General features: G+C 41.0%; 1 protein-coding gene across 1 annotated transcript; it reads left to right on the forward strand.

The window, feature by feature from the left end:
• The first annotated feature begins 744 nt into the window (after window positions 1-744).
• On the forward strand, window positions 745-25,514 carry CCNJL (cyclin J like). Its single transcript, XM_040573738.1, has 5 exons — window positions 745-1,024; window positions 11,285-11,495; window positions 22,155-22,454; window positions 23,236-23,395; window positions 24,491-25,514. The coding sequence occupies exons 1-5, from the start codon at window positions 947-949 to the stop codon at window positions 24,927-24,929; spliced, it is 1,188 nt and encodes a 395-aa protein (XP_040429672.1). The 5' UTR covers window positions 745-946; the 3' UTR covers window positions 24,930-25,514.
• The last annotated feature ends 927 nt before the right edge of the window (window positions 25,515-26,441 follow it).

The following is a 26,441-nucleotide window of genomic DNA, read 5'->3' on the forward strand; positions in this document are numbered from 1 at the left end:
GGCCTGGTGAAATTTCTCAGGAAATTCTTTATCCTGAACAGATCAACAGTGAGACTTTGGTATAGAATAGGTTGGGAGGGATGGTGGGCCACGAGCCCCCAGAGCAAAGCAGTGGTTATCAGTCTGAAATTTTAGCCAGGCTGAGCTGAAGGCAAACGACAAATCTGCAGCTACTGTCAGGGTGCGTGACAAGGACGGGACCTGTCACAAAGAAGATATGCAAGATGTGGCTTAAGTATGGGGACAGGAGGGAAGTGCATCCCTTGGCAGGTCCCAGCTCGGCATCAGAACAGGTTGGAGTTGCTTGCTGGTCACCGGGAGAGGCAAACCTTGCTGCGTGGCCCGACAGGGACCTGTGCTCCTGTCAGACCTGGTCTGAAGAGCTCACTTTCAGCCCCAAGCAAACGTGTGGTCTACAAGTTTCTGGCAGCTGAAGATGGACTCATAAAACGAGAACAAAACCCATTTCTTATGTTAACACCGAGGGCATTTATTGTTCTTACGTTAACACCAAGAGTACTATTGAGCATTCACAGGCTTGAACCCGGGAGAAGCTCCGTGTCCCGCTTCCCAGGCAGCCCTCCTTGCCCAGCCCCAAGGCTCCCAGGGGCTCGGCTTCCCCCTCGGCGGCCGCCTCTTAATTACAGCCAATTAACCCCAGCGCCGCACCGTCGGGGGGGGGGGCAGCGGCACCCCCACCGCCTTTCCTTCCTCCTCCTCCTCCTCCTCCTCCTCCTCCTCCCCCTCCCCGGCCGTGGGGCTTCCGCCCCCCGGCGGCGGCTGGCAGCGGCTGCTCCCGGCCCGCGGGGGGCTTGGGGGAGCCGCAGCGGCACCGAGAGGGGACTCGGGGCCCCGGGGAGGGCAAAGAGCCGGCGGCAAGAGCCTCGGGCGGTTTGTTCCCCCTGGCGGCAGAGTGCCCCCGAGCCTCCTCCGGACCTTTGGTTGGATGGGAAGAACGAGGATGGAGGAGCGGTGGTGGAAAGGGGAGCTGGCGGCAGACATCCATCAGACCCTGAGGACGAAGGTTTGGCCGCTTTGTTCCTTTCCCTCCTCCTCCTCCCCTCCCCTGCGGTGTGCTCCTGGCCGGGACCTGCTCCAAGCCGAAGCCGCACGAACCGCCACCTGCCCCGACTGGTCGGCAGCTTTAACTTAGGCGGCCTGCTGGTCACTCCTTGGGCTAGATGCCTAGAGAGCACGGAGGCGAATTAAAACCAGCGCATCGCAGGAAGCCGAGAAATGGTTTTGCTTCTTTTCACCAAGATAAATGCTAAGATTCGAGGAAAATATGGGACCTTGTTCCCTGGCAAGCTGTAAAGGAACTGAAAGATGCACCAACAGGGCTTGTAATGACTTTTCTAGAAGTTAGGGTGTCATTACAGGCAGATTAGAAAGCCAAAAAAACGGCTTGCAATACACAAAATAGTGAATTCCTGTACTTGCACTGCGGGCAGGTAAAACTAAAGTTGCTCATTTGCTCTTTGTTTCCTTTGGTAGATCCCCAGCTCTGAAGAAGCTCTAAATGCAGCTTGTTAACATGGGGAACATGGGAGCGAGCCCACAGCAGACATTGCCTACCTGTAGTTGACACAGCTTTAAGCTCATAAAGTTACTGCTAACAAAGTGAACACTTTGGATGTTCTGCACCCTTTGTCTTCTTTACAGTCGTTTAGCAATAACTTGTGCCAGGTGATGCAATTGCTACCAGGTCTCTCGCAATCGGGTTGGTTTGTTCTCTTGTCCGCCAGCTGGGGCTGGGCTCCTCGGCCTTCCAGGGGGCAGGAAGAACTGGGGGAAGCCAACTGACAGGGGAAGAAGAGGCTGGGGGTGTTTTTTTGGTGGTTGGTGTCTTTTTTAAGTTCAGTGCATCTGCTACCTTTTAATCAACAACTTAATTCTTCAGTCTTCTTTCTGGGTGCATCTCACTACTCTAAATTCCTAAAAACCTCTCCTTTGTTGATGGATACTAAACCTAGGCCAGCTGAAATGACAAGAACTGCTTGAATTGAAAAAACCTTCAGTGAGGGAGAAGAGTCTCTGGGCTGCTCTTTCTCTGCTGTGAGGAAGGTTTACAATGCTTTCGTATACTAATTCAACCCACCTTGTGAGGTTGCTTTTCTTTTTGAGGGAAGTACAACATGACAATCCAGAGTGCTCATGTATCAAGGAAAAATAATCGCAGGTGTTATGACTTCTTTGGTTCACTTTCTGTGATTTTTTTTTTTTCAAGTAATGTTCTGCAGAAACAGCTCTTAAGTGTATTGCTGAGGTTCTCTGTTTTGTTTTTGTTCAAAACATCACAAGTTATCATAAAATGTTGTGAAACTGCTCAAAAGGATCCTGCAGGAAAGTTTGGGAAGATCAGTTTTGAGGGACTGAAGCCAGTTTTGTAAGCCTAGACCAGTTTTAGGGATGCCTGTAGCAAAACTGCATAGAACAAAATAAACTGAAGTTGTTGCATCCCCACTACCATGTTAGTGCATTATTAGTATATTAGCTTGTTAATACTGGGATACAGAAAATTCAGGCAATGGTGCTCTCAAGCCTACATGACCTCTCTGTTTTAAGATGCTTGCTGAGGAGTCTTAGTCTGGACCAGTGTGTCTTGGGTGAGAACAAACAGGTCTCAGTTGAAGTATGTGAGTCTGATAGGAAAGTAACTTAATAAAAGATGCTTGTTGAGGAGGTTGAAATGCATGTTGCAGGCTATTCAACTTCTTTGAAGAATGTACCTTAAAGTCTGTGTTTAAAGTAAGAAATAAAACTTCACACTGCTCTTTTTCCTAGAACAGCTGATGGACAACTAGAAGCAATTAAGACATAAGTTGAAACAATCCGATGTTTTATGTTAACTGCAAAAAATGTTACACGCACATGGATTGGAAGTTCTTGTTAACCACCTTGGAAGCTGGAGGTTTTGTGCCAGATGTTGTGTGCTCTGTCTGATGGATGTGTTCTACATGAGAGCAGACACCAAATGTACCTGGCTTCTAATTCAGAGAGGGCTGAAAGATACTGCAAGACTTTGTGACTTCCCTAAGGCTCTAGTTCAATGTGGAGGAAATTAATAGCTCCTGAATTGTCTGACTAGTGAAATACCTGTGCTGTGGTTATTGGGATGCAGTGATAGCTTTGCAGGGCTGTATTCTGTAAGGTATTGGGAGTGCTGATCTATCAGAGCACAACACTTAGGTTTCAAAAGCGCTGCGCCCATCCTTAGACTTTAAATGAGAGTTTGTTTCTCTGGGTTAGACCAGAACATTAAACCTGTTGCAAGCCTGAGCCAGGAAGAAAAATAAAAAACAGAGCATACTGTGTATGTTTGTATTAGGAAAGTTGATATATGCCAAGCCATAAAAGGTGCTGAGTGTGCTGATGTTTTCTGATTCTTCAGTAACATAGGGCCATTGTAGAAATAGGTGATAATGGAAAGGTACTGGTTGTTCCAGGCAGCTGGCTTCTCCATCAGAAATCAGAGAGCTTTCTAAATGGAAGTGGAACTACTGCAACATCTCTACAAAACTCTCCCCACTTGAATACTCCAGAAGTGTGGAAAGCTAAGTAACAAGTCAGTGTGTGGTTGTTTGGTTTTTTGTTTGGTTGGTTTTTGTTTTGTTTGAGGAAATTCTTTACTTTAGAAGGCAGTCTTAGCGTCCCAGCAAACTGAGTGATGTCTGGTGCCTATTTCTCTCCTGTTTCTGTACTTATGCTGGGCTGTTTCCTTCCAGGATAAGTTCATTTCCTGCAATTAATGAGAATTACTAGATCTGCCTGCATTTCCCTTTTTATTCATCTGTTGCATAGCATCTCAGAGGAGGTCCAAACTTTACAGGACTTGTTGTTTGTGAATTGAAAAGGTTAATATTGTAACTTGATATTTTTTATGGGAGTCCAAATTGCAGTCTGCAGTTACTTTCAGCCAGGTCAGGAGAGCTGATCTTCTTTCTGCTGAAACCAAACAGTCCTTTAAGTTGTAAAAATGTGCCTCTAAGTGGTAAGAAGGTCTGAGTGAGTTCCTCTAGGAGAAAGCTCCTGTCTCCCACCTCCTCTTGGGGTTTAAAGATCTCATGAGAAATGCTGTTTACCACAGTGAAGTGTTTCGTTCTGTTTTGATGTGCAACTTTTCCCTCAACTTGAATCCATAGTTTCAGTTTGGACTGCAGTCCCTGAAGCAGGAACGCAAGGCATGCAGAGCTTGTTGTGAGGGGCCCTTATCTTCACTGGCCATATGCACGTTTCTTACAGTTCTAAATCTTCTTGTTAGAAGTAGTGCAGTATCCTGTTATTAAGTTTATTCTGTAAAAACACAATCTTTTCTTCTTCTCCCTGCATCCAGTGTATGTGCCTGTATTTCTATAGTAGATTATGTCCTTGTGTTTTCTCTAGTTCTGCTGAAGCACCTGGTTTACTTGACCTGTTGATAGCATGAAGATTTTAATGTAACAGGTACTATTTTTAGCCAGTAAGTCCACTTTTGTCCTTGTTATTTTAAAAATTTGTCATCCTTTCAATGCTTACCTAGTACTGATGGTAAGTTTGATACATTCAAATCTGCCTGGCACAGTCTGAAATCTGGATTGGTGCAGACCGGACAACTGCACATGCAGTTTAAGAAGAGGGAAGACACTACGGCATTGTGTAGATGATGCTTCTGTTTTTGATTTTAAAATGAATTCTAGATGAGAACTTCAGGGGTTCCAGATACCTGTGGACATGCAAAAGAGTTTGGACTCTTTGCCATTACAATTAATCAAAAAGATAAAACATTAACCTTTCATTGTGATGAGCTTCTCCAGTTTGAATGAGCGGTAAGAAGAGAGTAGGTGTTAAAGGCATTGAGGTTTATTAATATTAGGCTTTTTCCAAAAGTGGCAGTCCAGCAACAACAGCATAATCTGTTCACTTGGTGTGGGGGGGAGGAATCTAGCTTTTGAAAAGCAGTAACAATAGCATTGCTGGCCGCTAGCCATACATGACTTGGTTATGTTATAGGTAGCAGCATATGCATGAAGCTGAAAGAAGCAGGTGTCCTAGTAAAGTACATGGTTACTCATGATCTCTTTCTCCTTAAAGTTGGAATTTCAATTTTCACACTCCTTTCTCTGATCCTTCTCAGATTAGCTGCTGAACTTCTGACTGCTTTGAACTGTGTAAGAAGGACTTAATGAAATGTCTGATAAAATACCACAGTGAAACGCATGAAGTAGTGGATTTTCAAGCACCATAGTAGGTGCTTGCTACCTTGAAGTAGTTCAACTTGCTCTTAGATTTCAAATGTTTGGGACTGTTGGGAGGATGCTGAAGGGCAGTATGTTTAAGCTCAAAAAGTTCGTAAGTGCAGTTGAAGTACTGGCCCGGTCTGCCATGTGTTTGGAGGGCTTTTTTGTATGACATCTTGGTAGTATGACTGAAGCTTAATTTAAGAGTTTAAACAAAGCTCAGATCTTAAGGAATGGAGCCTGCTTTTATCTGTGGATATTCTGAAAAACAGGGTTGTTTTTTGAAAATGCAAGTGAAATAGCCCAGTGTAAAACAAATTCATTGAGTAGGTTGGAACTTGTGGTTCCTTTATGTGGCTGGCGTTCTGGTAGGAGGTGCATGTGAGTTTCGTGCTCCTTTTGAGTGTACAGGAGCAATGGTAACAGAAGAAAATCTTAATTTATAGTGTTTTTCATTTGTGCATTGCTGGAATGCATCATAAATCAGTAAGGGTAGCAGCTGGCAGCACTGATCTATGTGGTAAAAGTGCGTGTTTAAGCTGTTGCTCCATCCACCTGATGGGTCACTGCTGAACAAGAGAAAAATAAAGGATATGTTGTCTATGTGCCCTTATTAGAAAATCTGTGGGTTTTAAATTTTCACTAGAAATAGTAAGAGGAATTGTCTGACATTTTTTTAATGTGGTTCTGCCAGGTTGGTCTCTTACTTCCTCCATTGTGAATCCAGATGCTGTGCAAGACTGGCACTTCTCTGACAGTCTGATTAAGATTTGTCTGAAAGAAGTGAAGAGCCCTTAAATAAAGGGAAACAGTAGCTCAGTAGCTTCCAAGCTTGACTGAAAGGAGGTCACAGCAGCGCTGAGAATAAGAGTAACAGATCACGCAGTGAATCCTAGGCTGTCCCTTATTTTAATGTCTAACAGTTGTGATTGCTCTCTGTGTGTTACTGGACAGCATGGCTTGTGCTTGCACAGCCGAATCAAGTGTGGATGCTTGAGGACTTTTACCATGTGTTTCACCTCCGAGAGGAAATGCATCCTGCTGGCTATACCCAAAGAGCACTGCCCTGTCACTTATCTTTGCCTTTCTCTTTGAGGTTGAGGTTGCCCGGCCACCCTGGAGATTAGCAAATGCTAAATTCATCAACTCGACTGTCAGACTGTTCACAAATATACAAATTCATAACCTTTCTGACCTATTCATTAAACTGCAGTCAGCTGCCCCAGCACAGAGAGACTTGCCAACAAGCTTTCTACAAATGATTTTGTTACTGGAAGGGCTAGCGCTGCAATTTGCGCTGCTGAAGGACTGTTTTTGTGGGGAAGAGTGAATAGCATGCCAATAGGTGCAGAATTAAATCGATAGGATGCTATCTAGTCTTAACTGTGAAAAAGCATGCAGAGGGCTCTGAATTTTCAAGTCACTATAATTAAAAAAAAATTAATAATAATAATAAAAAAAATAAATTTTTAACCCTCTCTCAAGCCTTGTTTTTAAATTCCTTGTATATAATCTTCTCACCTGCCTAAATAATGGTATAGTGGTGTTAGCTTTTCATGATTTCTCGTACTTGGTGCAATAATTATGTCTGGGAGATCAATTTGACACCCTTCTTCCCCAGCTGGAGGACCGGTTAGAACACAAAACAGGAAGGAGCTTGTCTCTTTCATAGACCTACTCTTAATAGCATGCTAGATAATTTTCCCTTTATTTTTAATCTATAGGCATTTCCTTCCTGTTTTAATTGCAACAGTTTTGCAGTACCTGTTGTTCTTACTATGGGAATTCTAAGAATCTAGTGGAAGTAACCTACTTGCTGTTTTCCAGAACATGCAACATACAGACCGTTAAGTGATTGCCTAAGTCACCCTTGTTTTTACTAGTCTTCTGACTTGAAATACTTAGCAGCCTTTTTCATGTCCTTTTTTTTTTTTTTAAATTGGAGTGCCATATATTGACATCACACACAAGTGGTGCTTTCTTGGGTTTAGAAAGCGTTCCCCTGGATTAAGAAGAATTGTGGAGGTCTTGTTGAAGCTTACGTACTTTGCTGGGCATTTTTGTTGATTGGTTGGAACCTTTTTTTTTGATTTTGGTTTAGGATTGGTAATCAAGATCTGTGAATTGTGGTAGCAGGGGCTGTCTTCTGGATTCTGTTCACATGTCCAGAAACAGAAGTAGTTAATGGGGTTAAAAAGGAATAATAGTGAGATAAGGATCAGGTTTACCATTGTAAATTGAGCTTGTGTCTATGTAGGGGAAGTATCTGAACAGCTGTTTTTAGATGAATGGACTTTACTTTTATTGAGTAGCTCTGGTTTAGGTGCTTCATTCTGCTCCAGAAATGGGAAGGTAATTTACCTGGCTCTCCACAGAAGATGCAGTGCTCTGGACATCCCTGTGTGTCTTGCAAAGGAGATGGATGGTGCTGAGAGGTAGAGGAAGATGGCAAAAACACTGGAGCTGTTGCAGGAAGTCAGGATGCTGCTTGCTTCGCCTGTGGGGGAGAACAGATCCAGACTGAAGTCAAAGTGACTTGGTAGAAAGCTAAATTCAGTTAACATCTCCATGAATTTCAGAACCTGAGGCATATTTGCTAGTTTCATCTTCCTGTCAAGAAGCCTCTGAGCTGTTCTAAAATACCTTGATGAATTTCACTTTTGTTCTGAGAACTGAGCATTACTGGTATGACTTATTACCATCCTGTCACATCACTTGTTAACTTTCCTACTGCTTGTCAGTTCATTACTGGCTTAAATCAGTGGGAGAAGAATTGTGCTGAAAAGAAATTGGACAGCAAAAAGTCTATGTGGAATTTCTTTCCATACTCAACACCCAAGCTATCTGATGTAGTACTCCAACCAAAGTAAATGTTGGGCACACAGGACTATGGCAACTGCTGCTGTAAGGGAGCTGGAGGAAGTGATCCCGCTAAGTTTTTGTCCTCTCCTCTTCAGCTGTAGTTTGGCTGATTTAGTTCAAACAGCCAGTGAAGGCGTAAGCTTCATCTGGCTCAGTTATTTTGCTTCTGTTAAGTCTTGTTGCTTCCTGTCTCCTCTAGGGGTGAGTTCTGAAGTGTTTGCTCAGCCCGGTTACAAAACCATACGATGCACAGATGCAGCCTGGTCCCTTGGGCCCGCTGGGCAGTCGGCTTGCCTCCGGAGCTGTGGCTGTGTGATGAATGGGGAGCCACTGTCAGGAGCCAGGCTGTCTTTCGGATGTGATTGCTGAGGGAGATATACTGTCTTTAACACCACTTAAACATGTTTACACTGATTCCCTTCTCTTAGGTCAGGTCTTGAAGCTGGTGGGAAGTGGCTTATGAATTGTCTTCGCCTTAAAGCGGCTTCTTTTGCAGTCCATGCACAGTCACGATTTTACAAACCTTTTTGTGTTTGGTGATTGTGGTGATCGTTGTAAATGCTGTGCCCTGTCTTTCTGGAGGCTTTTTGCTGAGAGATGCTGATCAATATGTTGAGCAAAGTTTGTTAAGTAAGTTCCAAGACACCTGTGAGCCTCTTATGATGCTGCTGCTTTTAGTATTTTGATGTGGTGATGGTGCAGCAGCCCACAGCTGGGCGGTTGGAGTGGAGAGGAGCGAACAGGTCAGGGATAAGCAGAAGCAGTATACAAAAGGGCAATTCCAGCAGGCGGCAGGACTCAGTTTCTTCTCTACTGCTTTTCTGGAGATAGAGGAAAAGTTTAAGCATTGGAAATGATTTTATTCTTGTTACGCGATATTTTTTTTCCAGAGCTGTAGTTCCTAGTCCTCAACAGTATCTCCAAGTAGCTAGGCATTTTTTGCGTTCAAAGAAGTAACTTCTTTTTTTTTTTTTTCTCCCTTGATGAACTTACGCAAAAGAAACCTATGAGGAGTTGATGGAAGGGGATGCACATCCACGGCTTTGTTTGTAAGGCTTCTCACTTTGTGTAGGTCTTCGGTGGTTGCCAAACACAACTGTGAGCCTGCTTATCCAGCTCTTGCATCGTTACACCATCTGCCTCTCTCTCATAAGAAGCCATCTCAGCATTTCAGACTGATCCTAAAAGCAGCCCTACTGAAGTACTTAGCTGCTTCGTGCTATGTGCTGCAGGGCAAGGCTCTTGCCTGTGCACAGATGATAACCCTGGATCAATGAATACCTGGGAGCTTGTAAGGAACCACGGCCTGTAGCATCTCCTAATTTAACCCTGTAATTGAATCCTGCCTAGTTTAAGTCTTGTTATATGGAAGCCCACATGGTTTTATTTTGGTGCACAAAATCAGAATGCCTCTCACAGTCTTTACTAGCAACTGATTGGGGTGATGGGAGGAAGGAAAAAGGTAGGCGTCTTAAATGGGAGTAAAATGTCTGTGTTAAACTAGTGGCAGAATAATCCGATTGGTTTAAATTCAGTGCTTTGAGTGGTCTTCATAAATTCTCCAGTGGAGTGCACTGAGTAGGGGTGCATAAGGGTATGCAAGGCAATTAAAAAATCAAATTTATGAGGGATTTCTGGGCATAAAACGATGTGGGAGGACATGATCCATTGTCTCTCTCCTTTATAAATTGTTACTGGTGGGGGATTTTTTTATAATCGCCTCCCAGTGAAGGCTGCCCCAGATCTGAGAGGGCGGTGTGCCTGTCCCCAGTCTGTGCCCGTTCAGTCCAGAATGCCTTTTCACTGACTTTTTTTTTTTTTTTTGAAGGCCTGGGAAGCAATCATCCCTAACAGCACTTGGCTTGCTGTCTTCGTAAGTTACTTCTTGTTAGGGATCCTCTCTGGTTTCCAGTTCTGCATGTCCCTCTGAGCCCGATTGTGTCGCTCTTTTCTCCTGATAAGCTGAACCTGCTCACCGAGTGATTTCTTCCAGGGAGATGAGGGGGGGGGGCAGCCACTGCACCAGCTCTGCACGGTGGTGCCTCCTCTGTAAACGGTGCAGCCAGTGCAGATACTTTGGAGCTCTGATCTCTTCGTCTTGATTTGTTTAGTAGGATTAACTGCTCTATGTACCACTCTGTATTCCAATATAATACGCATTTATCTTGCAGCACTATGCTACTTCTAACTCTTTGTCAAATACATGTAATATAAAAATGACGTATAAGTGGAATCTGAATTACTGAGATGTACCTTGCTGATTTTTTTTTTCCTTATCCATGCCTATCAACGTGTATTCAGCCTATTTTTATTAAAGTCTGGTCATGGTAATGCATTAGTAAATGGTTATTTCTAAACTTAGAAAGTATTAAATGTAGGCATTAGATTTTTTTTCTGGGTGTTCCCAAGGATCTTCACTCCTCCCCTTAACCTACTCTTTGCATAGTGGCTACGAACCTGTGTGGAAAACCCTTGCAGGTGAAGATCTAGCATAGGTAGACCAAAAACTTCAATAATTCTACCTTTAAAATGAAAATTTGTATACCACATGAAATAATCTGTCAGCTTGTTAGCTTTTATAATGCTGAAATAGGTTAGTACAGAAAGTGCTTGACTTTGCTGTAATTAGAAGTCTAATCATTCTCCCATGATTTTTTCTTGTTAATGTCTATATTTTTCTTACTGCAGCTATGCACTGTGCGTGTGTTTTAACATTAGATAGAAGTTCTTTATGCTAGAGACCTATTTTTTTTTTTTTTTGGCACAGGATGTAGGAATTTGGGCAATGAAGGAAGGGACAGTATAGGAGAAGCATATCTTGCAGTGATAGCCTATGAAACAGTACTTAACAGTCCAGTTTGGGTGAACAAAATAAAAAGCACTCCTTAAGGGACAACTTTCATGGCAAAGGAGTTTGGTGTTCCTGAGAATTGCAAGCTCCTGGGTTAAACTAATTTAAATTATTTGAGCACGTGTTAAATGTTTGTAAGGGAAGCGCATGGATGACCCAAGAACTAGAAGTTAATTGACTGTCAAAACATGCCCTGACCCAGCCCTGATTTCTGTGTCAATCAGTGCTGTATTTGCTAAGTGGCTGCCACAGCAGGTGGTGGTTGGGATTCCAGACAGTGAAATGGTATATAAATGGGGTATTTCCGTACCTCTTTCCTCCTTTTTTTTTTCTCCTTCTCTGTTACCCCCTGTAGGAACTTAACCTACCTTTGTATAAGGCCCATTCACCACAGATTGGGATGCGCCGGTACTTCATTGATCTCTTGACCATCCTCAGCAACCGTTGCAGCCTCTGCCCTACAGCCCGGCATCTCGCTGTCTACTTACTGGACCTCTTCATGGATCGCTACAATATCAGTGTCAAGCAACTGTACATCACTGCATTTGCCTGTCTTCTCCTAGCAAGTAAGTTGGCTGCTGTCTACTAAGGCCTTTTTTTAACTTTCTCTGAGCAGATGGTTGTTCTCCTTACACATTGTGTGCTGTTTTCTCTGTTAAGACTACAGCTTCTGTCTACTTAGGGTAAGTGCCTAATGAAGTCCACAGAAAGGCATAAAGTAGTCTTAAATTCTGCCCAACTTGTGTTGCACATCTGCATGCTGGTGTTAACGTGCAGAGGAATTTTGGGTAGCTGAAGCTGGATCAGTGGAAAGGGATGACGAAGATCAGGGAGTGATGGAAAGGAGGTGGCAAGACTGGGAGAGTTTGGTTCTAGGGAAAAATCGGTAGTAGAGAATAGCATGTGTAACGCAGTCTCTCCTGGAGATCTGTCCTTGTCTCTGTGCCTCTGTTATCACTGGGCATAATCAGTTCCTTGTAAATCAGAGTTTTCTTGCACAGGGGCAAAAGGAAAATTGTTTCGTGAGGATATATTGATGATGCTGGAATGTCTATTGCTTGTTCTGGGCTCCTATCAAATAGCTGGTCATTGTTATGTAACACTGAAGGTCTGGTGTTGGCATCCACTTGAAAAAAGATCTTGAATATTTGTCATTAGTATTTTCTTGAAGTCTCTGCAGCCAGTGCTGTGCAAGTGGAAGGCAGTGGGGCTGGTGCCTCAAGGAATTGCAGACTACCCTTGCAGACTTATAAACTCTGTTTCTAGGTTACAGGGAAATCATCCTGCCATATAGGAGCCAGGCAGAGCAGCATGCTATTGTTGTGGACAACAAAAGTTACGCAAACTGCAGCATTAGTGGCTGGAAGGTGCAAGTAGTCATACTGATTAAGGTAAAAATTGCTATGAAGACCCAGAAACCATTTCTCAAGGAAATAAGGTGATGTTATTTGCTTATTCCTCAAGATGCAGGTTTGCTACTGCTTTTCCCTGCTGGGAGTGCTCTGAAGAGCTTAATCTGCAGAGATAATGGTAAAAGACTAACAAACCATACATATGGTATATTTAAGCACTGTTCACTCACCAGAAAAAGGCGGTGAATTATATGGAGCAGTTGCTGGTTCATGTTACAAAAAAGGCCAATATTAAAATCAGAACAAAGAATCGAAATGGTTTCTGTAGGTGTAGTTTTGCTGCAGCCTACATGAGCCCTGGGTAGAGCTGTTGCGGTTCTGCTGACCTGAACATTTTGTGAGCTCCTTTGGAAAAGTAAATTGGCAGAAAACTATCCCAGCTGAGGAAGTGTTTTCTTTCTGTTTACCAAAGATTTTTCTTCACTCTCCTGAGGGGTCAGACAAGCTTCATGCCTTTGCAAAGGAGGGGAGAAGGGACTAAGGCTGACCTTAAAATTGTTAGGAAACTGCGCCCTTTATTTCAAATGCAGCAGAATGAAATACCAGGTTCAGGTAGCCTGGAGACTGAAGTCTGTTCAGAAATGCACTCCTTAGCTTTTGGACCTTCTGATGGATTTATTTTTTTAGTGTGTGTGTGTGTTTGTGTAACATCATATCTGCAAGAAGCCTCATAGCATTGCTGTGGTTTTTGTTGTTTTTTTTTTTCCTCCCAAGTACATGGATGAATGTGACCTTCAGGAATAGAGAATAGGATTTTCTTTAAATCTGACTATTTCAAGGATACTCCTCTTCCATTTTTCCCAGCATAAAATTGACGCTTCAATGTTTCTTATTAAAAACCTTTTTTTCTTTTGATTTAGAGGAAGAATTTATAGCTGTAACTTACATTTGCAGTGCTACGCAGACAGGATGGAAGTGGTACCCTCAAACTTTGTAGGAGTTGTCAGAGTTGGTATAATGGTAGGATCTTGGGCAGAAGTTTCCTTTATGAGATTGGGAGGGCTGGACTCCTGTAGCTTCTAGGATTTAAAAAGAAAAAATAATAATAAAAAAAAGCTTTTGAGGCTGTCCTTATGTAAATGAATAAAGTCAAATGCAACTCTATATCACTTCTAAGCAACTGTGAAGCAAAGGAAAGCTCACAAACTGCCCTGCGATAGCACTAGAGGGAAATGTTTTGCAACTTCTGTTTTATTATTTTTTTAAGGCAATTTGATTAAAAGAGCAGGTCTGGGTCTAGTGAGCTAAAGAATATGAGAATCTTTCTAAAATTGACACTAGTGTATGCAGTAGCATTCGTACATCCGGATCTGGAATAGAATCATGCCTTATAGGAAAAGATCCGTTATTGTAAAGGTAGCTTTCCTACCAATGTGTAGAAGTAAAATCCATGAAAGTTGAACCAAAGCAGCTTTGCACAAAACGATGTCTAAATAATTTCTATAGATAAGGTTTTATATGCTAGTGTTCAGTCTGGAGACTTTGGGGAGCACAGCAAACACTGTTGTTTACTGTTAGGGCCATCTTAATGTGTAGTAAGGACCTTCTTTTCTGGTATGTGTAGCTTGAGCTGATGCAAGTCAAGTCAGGAAAAGTTATTTGCAACTAAGCGGGGATTCCTGGATTTAGGTTGTTATTTTCAAAATGATATGAAATGGAAAAATCTTGTAATATGATTTTTCTCTTCAGCTTTGTACTAAAAGACTCGGAGTATTGACCTGAAGTCACCTGACGTGTCTTGCTGTAGCAAAGAAGAATAAAACTGGTTCCTTGCCTGTTACTGCAAATGCAGCAATTAGAACTTCCTGCAAAGCATTACTGTAGGAAGTTGCATCGTTTTTCAGCAAAGAATTGCAGCGAAAGTGCTCTTCAGTCTGCACAGCAAGACTTTGTACTTATTAAAAATACGTATATAACTTTAGAGAAACAAAAACTTCAGCTTTATGAAGTAGTTCAGTTAGCAATTTTTCAAAATGCTGCTGTTTACTCCATCAAGATGAATGTTTAACACAGAATATCTTTCACTAAACATTACAAACATGTTTTGAGAAAGCGATCAGGAGGAAAAAACAAACTTCCTTAGAAAAAAGCAAGAGGTTAAGGGTAGTGTGCAGACCACAAGCAAGACGAGGTCTGGTTAGAGGTAAGAATTCTTACATGTAAGTGGGGGGATGGTTTATGTTTTTTTTGAGAGGGTTGGGAGGGGTCAATAGGGAAGCTTTTGGGGACACAGCTTTTGAAGTGGAAGCAACAAAATTATAAGCTAAATGTTAGTTGAGTACAATTGGGTAAGCTCAGAGAAATTGTTGGCAACTTGTACTTAGCTTGAAGTTTGCTTCTATCTCAGATCTAAAGGAGCTCCAAAACTTTTTTTTTTTTTTTTTACCCTCCACCTACAAACTTTGCTGTCACACATCTTTGAGCATACAACAGCAGTGTTCTCGCGACACGGATCGCAGCATTTCCCTGGTTGTCTGTAAGTTAGCTGGAGCTATTTTCTCCTGCTGTGTTCTAGAAAAGCATTTTGACTGGCTCATCAGTTCCCCCAGACAGGGAAACTGGATGATGATAGTGCTTCCCTCGACAGTAATAACTGCAGAGGAGATGAGGGAGTGGGAAGATAACACTGTTCCAGACAAATTGTGCTGGTAGCCAAATAATGTTCAGCCTGGACTTGCTGCAGTTGAGAGGAACGTGGGTGTGTGTCCCCTGAATCACCCAGTCATTCTCTAGTCGGAAGATCTATGTTTCTTCTGCAATGTATGCACTGAGTGATAATTGGAGAAGGCCTCTGGAAATTCCTCCCAGATAGTTTAGCCCCTCAGAACAGCTATAAAAGCTTTGAAGCTTACTAATGTCATCAACAGTTATTTCCTCTGAATCAGTTCTGAAAATGAATGGTACTTGTTCACCGAAATCTAGAGGTGAACTGAAAGCTATTGGGGGAGGGAAGGAAATATCACTGGAAAAACTGATGTCACAGGTACTTTAGGAATGTGTTTAGAATAGATGTTTTTTTCCTTCGCTTGCATTAAAGGAAACTTTATGCTCCAAACCAGAATCACAAGCTAAACGTGCTTTTGTAACACAGTCAGACCTAGTCCGCATGGACATTTTGGCTAGGTACATGGCTGGAAGACAGAGGACCTCCTTTCCTGGTCCAGCTGTGCTAATGGAAGAGGTCGTAGGTTCCTGCTGCTGCAAGAAGATCATCAGTGACATTCAGCAGTTAAAACTGCTCAAGAAACTGCATGTGTCCCTTGCTTGATGCAGACTAGTGACTACCCAGGTTGACTGCTTTGCTGGTAAACCGGGGAGATGGTGGCTTTTGGTAGGTGGCAGTGCTGTGCAGCTGGGACTGGTGGTCTTCTGGCAAGACAGCTGGCTTTGGTGCAGGATGATTACCAACCAGTCTACCTGCACAGAAGCCAGGATCCTTGTCTCAGCACTCAGCCATGGATAGATGCTCACTTTGGAAACAGATAAGATGGCTGAAAAGTGTTATTACTTTCCTTGCCTACCTGTAGTGTACTCCCCACCTCTTCCACCAGTGTTTTGAGTAATCTCTGGTTTTCTCCAGACAAAATCAGCTGGCATTTAAATAGTTTCTGTAAGTGGATTGATTTTAAGCAAGTTACACGTAAGTAAATGTTAAGTGACATTTTGGCTGGAGAGAATTGAGGAACTCACATTTCACTCCATGTCCCCAGCAGCAGGAAGGCAGCCCCTTGCAGAGGAGCACTGCTGAGCAGCAGCAGGTTGTAATGCTACAGACTGCATCTTAATCAGGCAGTTTATTACAGAAAATGGGTGTGATTAAGGTGCTCTAGCTCTGTTGAATAAAGATTATGTAAGGACATCCCATCTGCTGTAGTGCTGCTTGCCTTAAATTGCCTGCCAAAAGCTGTCCAAACCAGCTGCCCCAAAGTAGGTGAGATGTACTGATACAAACTGTTCAGCTGGTCCAGCTGCAGGAGAAGTAAACTGGGGAGACAGCAAGCACCTGGGCAGTATGTTTTAAACCACCACAACTGTTTCTCCTGTGAGTTTTGTAACCGTGGTATTTGGGTGTTGTTGCAATGTTACGGTGTATAACTATAGTTCAAGCAGTACAGCTTTTGCCTGTTGCTGTAAAATCCTAGCTGCATCTTACAGATGCTTCTTTCTTCCCTGATGAGCTAACCCTCTTCAGTAGCAGGTGCTTCAGCAGCTGATAAAAGCACCAGCTTGCTCTCTCTGAGCCATTCAACTGCATTGAATGTTCCAGCAATTCTAGTTCTTATGGGCCCCTCTTTCTGGAGGGTTCTGCTGCTATGGAGACGCACTAACAGTTTTTACATTTGAGTATTGTTGTAAGCAAAGCTTTAACACATCCAGTGCTGCATTGCTTTACAGAGCACTATGTTAATTTTCTTGTAGTTGTCTTTATTTTGCCCAATTCCTTAATATGCCAGTGGATTCTTAATAGCTGAGTTAGGACACCAAAGAAATTAGAGCAAGAAAAGATGTTAGTCCTAACTGGGCTGAATTTAGGGCACGGATAATTGTTTATTACCTAATTCCCTGTTGCCTGTGTAAAACCATCAGCAGTCAGTTTTCCCATTGGCCTGTGCTTTGTGATCCATTCTTCATTTACTGTCCCGCTTTCACGAGCAGGTAGCTCTTCTGACAAAGGCAGCTGAGCAAGACAATAGTGTGTGTCAGTCCAGGATATGGAGTTGTGCTTACAAAACTTGCTTATAAAGTTATACATTTTTCATTTACCTGGTGATATAACATGGGCAGAATATTTTCTTTAGTATATTAAACTTTACTAGTAAGGTATTAGAAACTCAGGTGCATTAAGCACCATGGTTTGCATGTGTGTTAGGTATTGTACAGACCATTGAAAAATTCCTGACTGCTGGCTTTGCAAGACACTACAGAAAAAGGAATTCAACATGGTATCTCTAATCAGCCTGTCTCTTTCCTCTCTTGCTTAGAGGACCATTAGAAATTGTATTTGTCTAGGAGTGGCATGGGAGAGAGTGTCAGAAGTTTGTTGTAGTGCCTTCTGGACTGAGATAGGAATAATAATTTAAAAAAAAAAGCTGTGTCAGTAGCCACAGGTCTGGACTTCATGCTGGGCTTGACCGGTCTATCCTTTTTTTGGATCGATTTTAATTGTTTACAGGACAAAGAATACTTGCATTTTAATTTCTCTTTAAATTGGCAGTCCTTTTTTTGTTGCTTGGTCTTCTCAAGGACCCTGAAAATGTAATAAAAAAAACCTGCCTGCACATTCTGCTTTTGTTTTGGTATCCATGCAAAATGCCAGGAAAACTATTTACCCACCTGCCACAAACACTCTGAACTGTGTGCTCTGCAGTTAGGTATACCTAGTGACTTTTACCTCCTACAGTGGACGAATCAATACTTCAGGGTACGTTTGACAGCAGTGATGCTCCTGTGACCTTTATTTTTTCCTAAGGAAAAGCTGGAACGGATGGATAGGCTGTTTTGATAATGTGACAAATATATTAATGAAATGTACTCTTTATAACTTAAACCTGTTCCCCTGACAGTAGGATTTAATCAGTGTTTCATTCATCAAAAGCGTGGACATGTACTATAAAGAGCACTTATTTTTATTTTCATGTGTGGGGATGGGGGCACATGACCACTTATTTAGAATTTAGAAACAAGTTAGTCACAAACAAATGTAAACTTCCATTATATTTTCATCTTATTTTATTCATTCTATTGACCTCAGTAGGCCTCCTTGTGGATGTTCTAAATTTTAGACATACTTAAAATAAACCTTCTTTTAAAGGCTTAGGACTCTGTCACCTCAAAATAAAACTCTTCTTGAGGACAACAGTGATAACTAAATAGCTTTATAGGTAACTAACACTCTGAATACGACAGCAAACCTTGAAACTGAGGTTGTCTACAGTGGCATTTCAGAAGCATGCAGATGACTCAGATAAGCAATTCTAACAAACTTCACACTCCAGACTCCAGGTGATAATGTTGCTGAAACAGTTTTGCCTTTCTTCCCTAAGGGTGTTGTTGATTAAACCAGCTAAAGTATATTGCCTGGACTACCCTAGACTTGCAACTGTCTCGCCTGAGCCTTTAATATTTTTGCAACAATTTTACTGGTGATCCTGGTTCTCTCAGCATAAATACCCTGTGCAAAGGATCTGAGTTTCTGTAGTACTGCTAAAGAAGCCAAAGTAGCAGTAGTACGTATGTTCTAACTTATGGAAGAAAATGTATTGGAGAAGGACGCATGGCATTTCAAAATCATCCTAAACTTAGTCTTTCCCAGCGTGCCTGTGATCTGTTTGGTCTCGTGCAATGAGCTAACTTTTGCCATCTTTTCCAGATTTCAATTTAAAAATAGATGGCCAGTGCTTGGCAAGTAAAGTTTTCAGGTTAAGGTGGGACTGTGAAAGAAAAGGTGACTACTTTGGCTGCATATTGCTTTGGAAAGTAGCTCATGTTTGAATTTTACAGTTTAGTTAAAGTGACATTCCTCAATTGATTTACTTACCCTGATTCATGTCTCAGTTCTGGGATCTTCAGTTTATCTAGCTACATTTATACTCAGTCTCCAATTTGCTGCAGTGGCTGCTGTTATCTAACATTAAAATTAAGAACTAGTATTGAAAAGCAGGAGGCAAAAAAAAAAAAAGATCTAAATCACTAAATTTAACTGTTGCCCATTAATTTTAACTTTGACTTGACCAAGTTCATTTTGCTTTTAAACAGCTTTGCCCTGTGTCAGTATGGTAGCTTTCCAATGCTATCATGCTGATAGTCTGCTTTCTCTGTTCTCCAGACTAGTCTGACATCTTGAAATTTCCAAGGTTTAGTGGGAAGTAAGAAGGAACTGTAACTTACAGAAGTTAGAATAACAGATCCTTGGTTTCCTGGGCATACAGCGGTTTCTCCTACTTCTGCTAGCACGATCCTTAAGCTTCTGTATCAGGCTGTGACATCACCTTGGGTAGGAAAAGGACCCAAAGGGTTAACTTCTTGATTTTCATTTTTCTTAAAACAGTTCTAAATTCAGGTGACAGTTCTAAATTCAGGTTTACCAAGGGGATTCATGAATGTGTGTACACAGACTCCTAAATTTTAAAGTTTTTTTTTTTTTTTTTTTTTCACTGATAGAACAGGAAAGGACTGTTTATTCCATATGATGGATGCATTTTATATTTCATTATTACTGTTAAGGTCTTCTGTGGTGGAGTCTATTACACTTTTAATGCATTCCATATCTATGATATCTGAACAGGCTCAACAATAGAAATACATTTTTAAATGTGTCGAAAAAATTGTTAAGCTGCTAATAGTACAGAAAATTCTGTCAGGCTTTTAAGACACTGGAGACATTTTGTTGGATAGAATTGCTATCCTAAATGGATATCAAGATTTTTTAAGATAATTTCCTGGTACAATACTGTTTTTAATTGTTTTTAGATTTGACAAGAATACTCTGAAGCCATATGACATGCTAATATCTCATCAATTAATCTGTCTTAGTAAAAGAGGACTTTTGTAGATGGGAGGATCACTGAAGCAAGAGTCATTTGTGGGATACATGCTTCCAGGAACAAAGAGAAATAACTCCAAAATATTTTTTAAATAGCAATGCACCTAAGTGAATGGGTTTGGATTTTGCAGCAAGGATGTTACTTAAGTAGTACTGGAAAATTATTATTACTGGCAATTGCTTCTTGCTAGTTTTTGAACAAAGCAGGGCTGGAGATATGTCATTTTTGGCTTGGTAACAGTGAGAATTTTAAAAAGTGTGCTTTCTTAATTTTGTAGCAAAGTAACACCTTGTTTTATTACTGATAGGTCCAATCCTGGGGGCATCAGATCTACTATGGATACACACACACACACACACACACACACACACACAAATATATATTCTTTTTTTAAAGAAGGGTAAATAGAGTGAGATCCTGTGAAAAACTGAGTCATTCTAGAGACTGCTGTGGTCTCAATAGGCTGGTAAATGCAATTTAGAAAAAGGCGCAGCTTTGTTCAGCTATCTTGACTCTGAAAATGTATGCTCTCTGCTAATCCCATAGGAATTACTTATGTTAATCACTTAGTTAGAGTGTACTTCTCTTAGCCTTTCAGTGACCCTAGCTAATGAGGCCCTCCAAGACAGGAAGGAACAAAGAGAAATTCTGAAGCAGCAAGGGCAAAGGTGGTGTTGCCCAAGGGTTTTTAATGTCTTCCTTTTTGTAGTGTGTGCATTTAGCTTCCATACCCAAAGGATAGTATTCATACCCAAAGGAGCTTTTTTTCCTCAATATTAGATCTTCCTTGCTCTATTTTCCCCACGCTGCCTTCTTCATACTTGACTGAATGCCTTTCAGCAAACCGCTTCCAGTTATTGTCAAAAAAACTGGCTTCAAAAGCGACTTGAGGAGGAGAGGTGCTTTGACAGAATTGCTATTGTAAGCAAGTAACTGGGATTTGAGATTACTGGTGTTTTTGTTTTAGTTTTAAAACTGCATTCAGTGGGCAGCTTGAGAAGGGATAGTAACTTTTGTCATCCTTGTCCCCCAAGTAATTTTGATGGAGGAATGAATAAGGGGAATGTGGCATCCAGGTTACCTTGGTATGAAGGCCTCTTGAACAGCGTTGTGAAACAAGGGTAGAAACTAATGTACTTCTGTAATCTAGTATTGAAAGTTGCTCATTGCATTCTGTTTCAGGCATATTTTTATAATTTCTTGTAGCATAGCAGAGTCTGGTTCTCTCTCTGGTAAGTAGAGGTCCATTAGCTTGTTCATGCCTACAGTGAAAAGACAGAAATGGCTTCTGCTGTGGATTACAATTTATGTAGAGGCTGAGAGAAGCCAAGCAGTATCTCTGCTTTGCTGGGAATGGGTGGCCTTGCTGTTGTGAGCTGGTTGAAACACCAAATTACTAATTCTGCAAAATCTGTTGCTGCACGTCACTCTAGTGCACTAAAGTGGCATTTGGCAGGGGAGTGTCAATTCTGTTCTAGAGATAACGTAAGGGAAAGGCAGGGTCAATCTAGTGGCTTGCTTCTGGCCATCTCACGATCAACCTGATATGTTGTTTTAATAGTTTATTGTTAAATGAGGTTACGTTATAGCAGGAAAAATGTCTCCTTTGCAAGTGACCGGAAATGACACAGCAGCCTTCTCAGAAAGGAATATGAATTTACCCATCAAGAATAAGGAAAATCAGTAGATTACAACTTAAGTCTCAAAGATTTCCACACTAAAATGCTTTCTACTTCTTAAAGAGTTTCCCTCTTACGGTGGACATTCACAGAAACTACATATAGTTGGAACATGTAATCTTTAATGAGCAAAAAGCAGATGAACGTTTTAATGTGAAATAAATTGTTTGGGCTACTCAGTTTCAAAACTGTACCTGTTTTCTAAGAACTAATGTCTGTAAACTTACTAAGACCCATAACATTACAGTTATGAATCTTACATTTCTTGTGCTGTTTCAGCTCTGCCATTCATCCTAATTAATCAATCTTGGTTTTGGCATCAACACTATATAAGCAAAAATAAAATACAAAAAGGATATAGGAAGATATTGACCACTGTTGGCCTTTTTCTACTCGTGTCACTTCACTTTCCTATCCCTCTTGTTTTTTAAAAAAGTTATGTTTTTTTATCCCTCCTGTTTTAATAAATTTTTAAAAATCTATTAAAAGCACCTTTTACTGTTAGACTTTCTGTCTGGGGGAGTGTTCATTGGCTTTTGAGTACTCAATCATAACAATAAGCCTTATCTGAAAACTCTCTCTTTTGATAGGTAAATTTGAAGAAAAAGAAGATAAAGTTCCAAAGTTGGAGCACTTAAATAACCTAGCATACATGTGCAATGTGAACGTGGTGTTGAATAAGAAAGATTTGCTTAGAATGGAAATGCTGCTTTTGGAAAACTTCAACTGGAATCTGTGTTTACCCACGCCAGCACACTACATTGACTACTACCTCGATGTGTCCATTGACGGGAATGACCTTCGCGACAGCTGGCCAACCAACTCGGTGACAAAAGTCAAAACTTTTATGGAGAAATATGCATATTACTTCCTTGATTTCTCAGTGCAAGGTAAGAGGCTTAGTTTGTGCTAGAATGATCCTCCATTTGGCAGAAGACAAAAATCTGAAAGATATAAGGGCTTTAAAACTTGTTATACAATGGACTCTACAGAGTTGTGTATGCAGAAGGGTGTCTCGCTAGGCAGTTATTTCCGATACCAAATGGTTGTCCTTTCCTTGCAGATTAGCTTTGTCTCTTTTCAGAGATCTTAAGGCAACGTCCATTTTTTTCTTTAGCTTGGAACTCTTAATTGGGAGACTATCAGAAAGGGTTATCTGGCACATAGCATGAACTGCTCTCAGTGGCAGGTGTGATCTTACACAGATTTAATTATATTTCTGAGGGTCCTGTGCTGCAATATGAGATATTTAGAATGATAGGGTTTATAATGATTTTGGTTTGCAGCACCACTTCCATTATCTGCCTGTGTGAGAGGCAATGAGTTGTGGCATCATTGTAAGCCAGTTTCAGTGCTAATGTAAATTGTGATTGTCAAGATCTGACTTATGTTCATCTAAAAATTTCGGCATAGTTAGTCTATTCCTTGTCTCTTTTTGAAATGAATAATAGCAACAAGTGATAATAGCAAAAAGTAGTACTGATATCTTCAGGAAAGCTTCATCCAATTTTGAGAGACTTCTTATGGGCATAAATTACTCCTCTGAGATATGTGGAACAAAGTTGAGGATTTAATTTTGTCCTGTTTTGCCATGTCTGTATGTAATAGGCTCACTGCAGTGATTAGTAAGAGTATAATCCATGCATTTTTAGTTTTTTTTTCTTTTTGTAGATCACACTTTCCTCCATTTTCGTCCATCTCTGATTGCTGCAGCTTCTGTGTGTGCCTCACGGATATGTATGCAGATTTCTCCTGCCTGGACAACCCAGCTTGAATTGCTAACAAGCTATTCCTGGGAGCATCTTGCCCAATGCATTGAAATGATGCTCATGTAAGATCAGAATGAAAGTAACCTCGTAGTGCTCCTAGGAAGATATTAATACTTTGTTTTATTAAAACAAAACAAAAACTACACAGAAAAAAAAAGTTATGCTTAATTATAGCTAATGAAGTTGAGCTGTAATTAAGATTACATTGGTAATCTCTAGTTTGGGGAGAGGAATAAAAGGGAAAAATCCATTCATTTTTACAAAATACTGTATTTTAACAGATAATATATGCAAGGAAGGATGGAGTGCCCAGTCCAGTGCTCTTCACATCTTCTTGTACTGGTTGTCTATGTGATTGGATAGAAGCTTTAACAGATAGTTGCTGAAAGCTTTTTTCCTTTGTTTTCTAATTGTACTCATAAAGTAATTGCTGCAGAGAGACACCAGTGCATCCCTAACATTGGGAATACAGTAGGGAAACATTTCAGAACTATTCTTTGCTGCTTCTCAAGTAAAGGATGTGACTGCAATATGTCAGTATTGGTCTGATATATGTGAGCACATACAAGTCTCAACAGAAAACGTATAAGATTCATAGAATGATTTAAGTTGGGAATGATAGTGTACTGTGCAATTATGACTAACATCATAATTCCTACTTAAAGCAGGGCCAAATTAAGTTAAACCAGACTGCTCTGGGGCATTGTCTAGTCAAGTGTTGGCTATCTAAGGACGGAGATTTCTCAGTCTCTCTGGGTAACTTTTTTCGGTGACTGATCTTCCTAATGATTATCAAAAATGTGAATGTTTCTTCTTAGCATCTCCCAGGAATTACCCTTGTTCCTCTTAGCTACGCACATTAATACTCCACAAATACCTACATAAACTATGTTAAGATGGTTGTGGACTTAAGGTTCTGTAATCTTCCCTAATCAATCCACCAGTAAAATATACTTGGGATGCAAAATTATTCATAATGCATGTTGTTAGGATGTAAAGATCCCACCAGGGTTATTGGAAGTGAATTGTGAACAGTTCGTTTATTGTGTATATCTATAGCCAAAAAGCTGATGTTGCTTGACCAGTGAAAACTTTGGGATATAGGCAAGCTCTGTGAACTTACCTTGTTGATAAATCTAACTTCCAATTTGTTTCAGATATTATGAGAATGACAAAGAAATCAATAACATAAAGAAGCAAGTAACAATCCAACATCAGCAACAGGAAGGAATGGAAAATCTGAGCCATCAAGCCACTACTCAAGTTCTATTTCAGCAACCTAGTTACCACCCTTTAGCTCAGCATTCGGCTACTCTTGCCCAGTTGCCAGTGCAAGATTTGTGCTCTACTTACCGTGACTCCTTACAGGTGCACAGGCCTAGTGGTCTGCTTGCTGGGAGTGCTGACAGCTCATTGCACTCCTACGCTGCTCTTCAGGCCAGCTTTCAGCCGTCTGCTCAGACTCTGCACATCCAAACGCCTCTTGCTATGCAGGTGACCTTAGGAACAGAGCCCAGCCACTGCAGTTCCATGGCTTATGGTAGCAGTTATTTCACTGGTTGTCACTCATATGCAGCCGGGTGTTTTGATGGATGAATATGTATTGGTGGGGGGAAAAGGTGATATGAATAGAAGCTGAAGAAAAGACCCTGTGAGTGATTCAAGATGCGTATCTGAATGAGAACCATGAAGGAACAGAATCTTTGACTCGCTCATCCACAGGACATCAGTGTGGATCCACTGATCACTGGAACCTGCCAAGGATTGTACCTTTGGCTCTTAATGAGAGAGAAACAGAAATGCAGTAACATACCTCATTTAATCACCTTGAAAGGGATGTGAATAGAAACCCTGTGGATGTTACTACCTTCTAGTCTTCAGTTAGTGACTCAGAGTTGGCTGAAAGCTCGTGTCGAAGTGTTATTTCAGGCTGGAGTGTTTGTTGAATTTCTGGCAATGTACTTAGAGGATGTTGTTGAAAACACGGAGTGTTCTCTCTCTCCCTCTCCTAGGGACATCTCTTTTGAACAGTGGCAGCTAATACCACTGGAAGCTTCTACTAAAATTATACTAAAACAGTTATCACTTAAATGTGAATGCTCTTTGTTTCTGCAGAAATTGATTTGTCACTTTCCATTTTCTTTGACCTGGAGTGATAGTTCAGGAGTGAGGCTTTATAGAAAAAGGAAAAAAAAAAAAAAAAGGCTGGAAGACTATCAATTCTTGACATAAAATCCTCTTGGAATCTAGATGTGGTGCTACTGAACAGAACAGTGCTTTGTCTGCCTTTACTAAAAAAAAAATCTCTTTAACATGCTGCTGCTTTTTGAGACTGGAGATGATTGTTAGTAAAATTGTTTACAAGCTTTATCAGGGATTTAATGTTACTTGAAGAAATCCTCTTGGAAAAACTATTGGAAGAAGCTTCATTGCCTTCAGTTATTTCATCTTTTGGGCCAATGACTTGTGGCAGTAGTTCAAGCTCAGGACAGAGGAACTGGTGGTAATGGGGACAGAGATAGGGAACTGGCTAACTTTACTATGAAATTAGAGTTTAATTGCAGTACTAGACAATGCTAACTTTTTTTTTTTTTTAATACCATCTTGGCATTCTCTTGAAAATGTAGCTGGTAAATTACAGATCATGTTTCCTTACAATGAGACACATCTACTCTCAAATATCCAAAGGTTTCCTTTTCAGTTGGGACCAGAGATGTCGTCTCAAAGATTGTATAGGCTTTTTTTTTCTTTAACTGTAATGTAGATATTTACAAGAAAGAGACTTCTGCAAATGTGAAACTTTAGTTTTGATGTGGAACCACTGTTGTGTATTTCTTTGAAGGCAGTACTGTTGGTTTGTCTTTTTTTCTTAAGGCTCTCAGGACAGCAGTACAGGTAATGTGCAATATGCTTTTACTGACTTGGAACAATTTTTCAAAGTCATGTGTCAATGCTGTTTTAAATTATATTTTTAGAGAATTGTTTTTAAAGGGTGTTTTAGGGTGGAGGGGAAAAGATTAGCCCGCATGCTAATGTGTGTTTAACTGTCTTCTGAGAATGCAGTGTTTGGTATCGAGCTAATAACTTCCTGCATTCAGCAGGCTAGAG

This window comes from Cygnus olor, chromosome 14, assembly GCF_009769625.2.
Source record: "Cygnus olor isolate bCygOlo1 chromosome 14, bCygOlo1.pri.v2, whole genome shotgun sequence".
Classification (NCBI taxonomy): domain Eukaryota; kingdom Metazoa; phylum Chordata; class Aves; order Anseriformes; family Anatidae; genus Cygnus; species Cygnus olor.

Bases quoted from the DNA above. Each gene is read 5' to 3' on its own strand.
- CCNJL (XM_040573738.1), top strand. From the start codon at position 947: ATGGGAAGAACGAGGATGGAGGAGCGGTGGTGGAAAGGGGAGCTGGCG. The intron at 1,025-11,284 runs GTTTGGCCGCTT...TACCCCCTGTAG, and splicing joins ATCAGACCCTGAGGACGAAG to GAACTTAACCTACCTTTGTA. The intron at 11,496-22,154 runs GTAAGTTGGCTG...CTCTTTTGATAG, and splicing joins TGCCTGTCTTCTCCTAGCAA to GTAAATTTGAAGAAAAAGAA.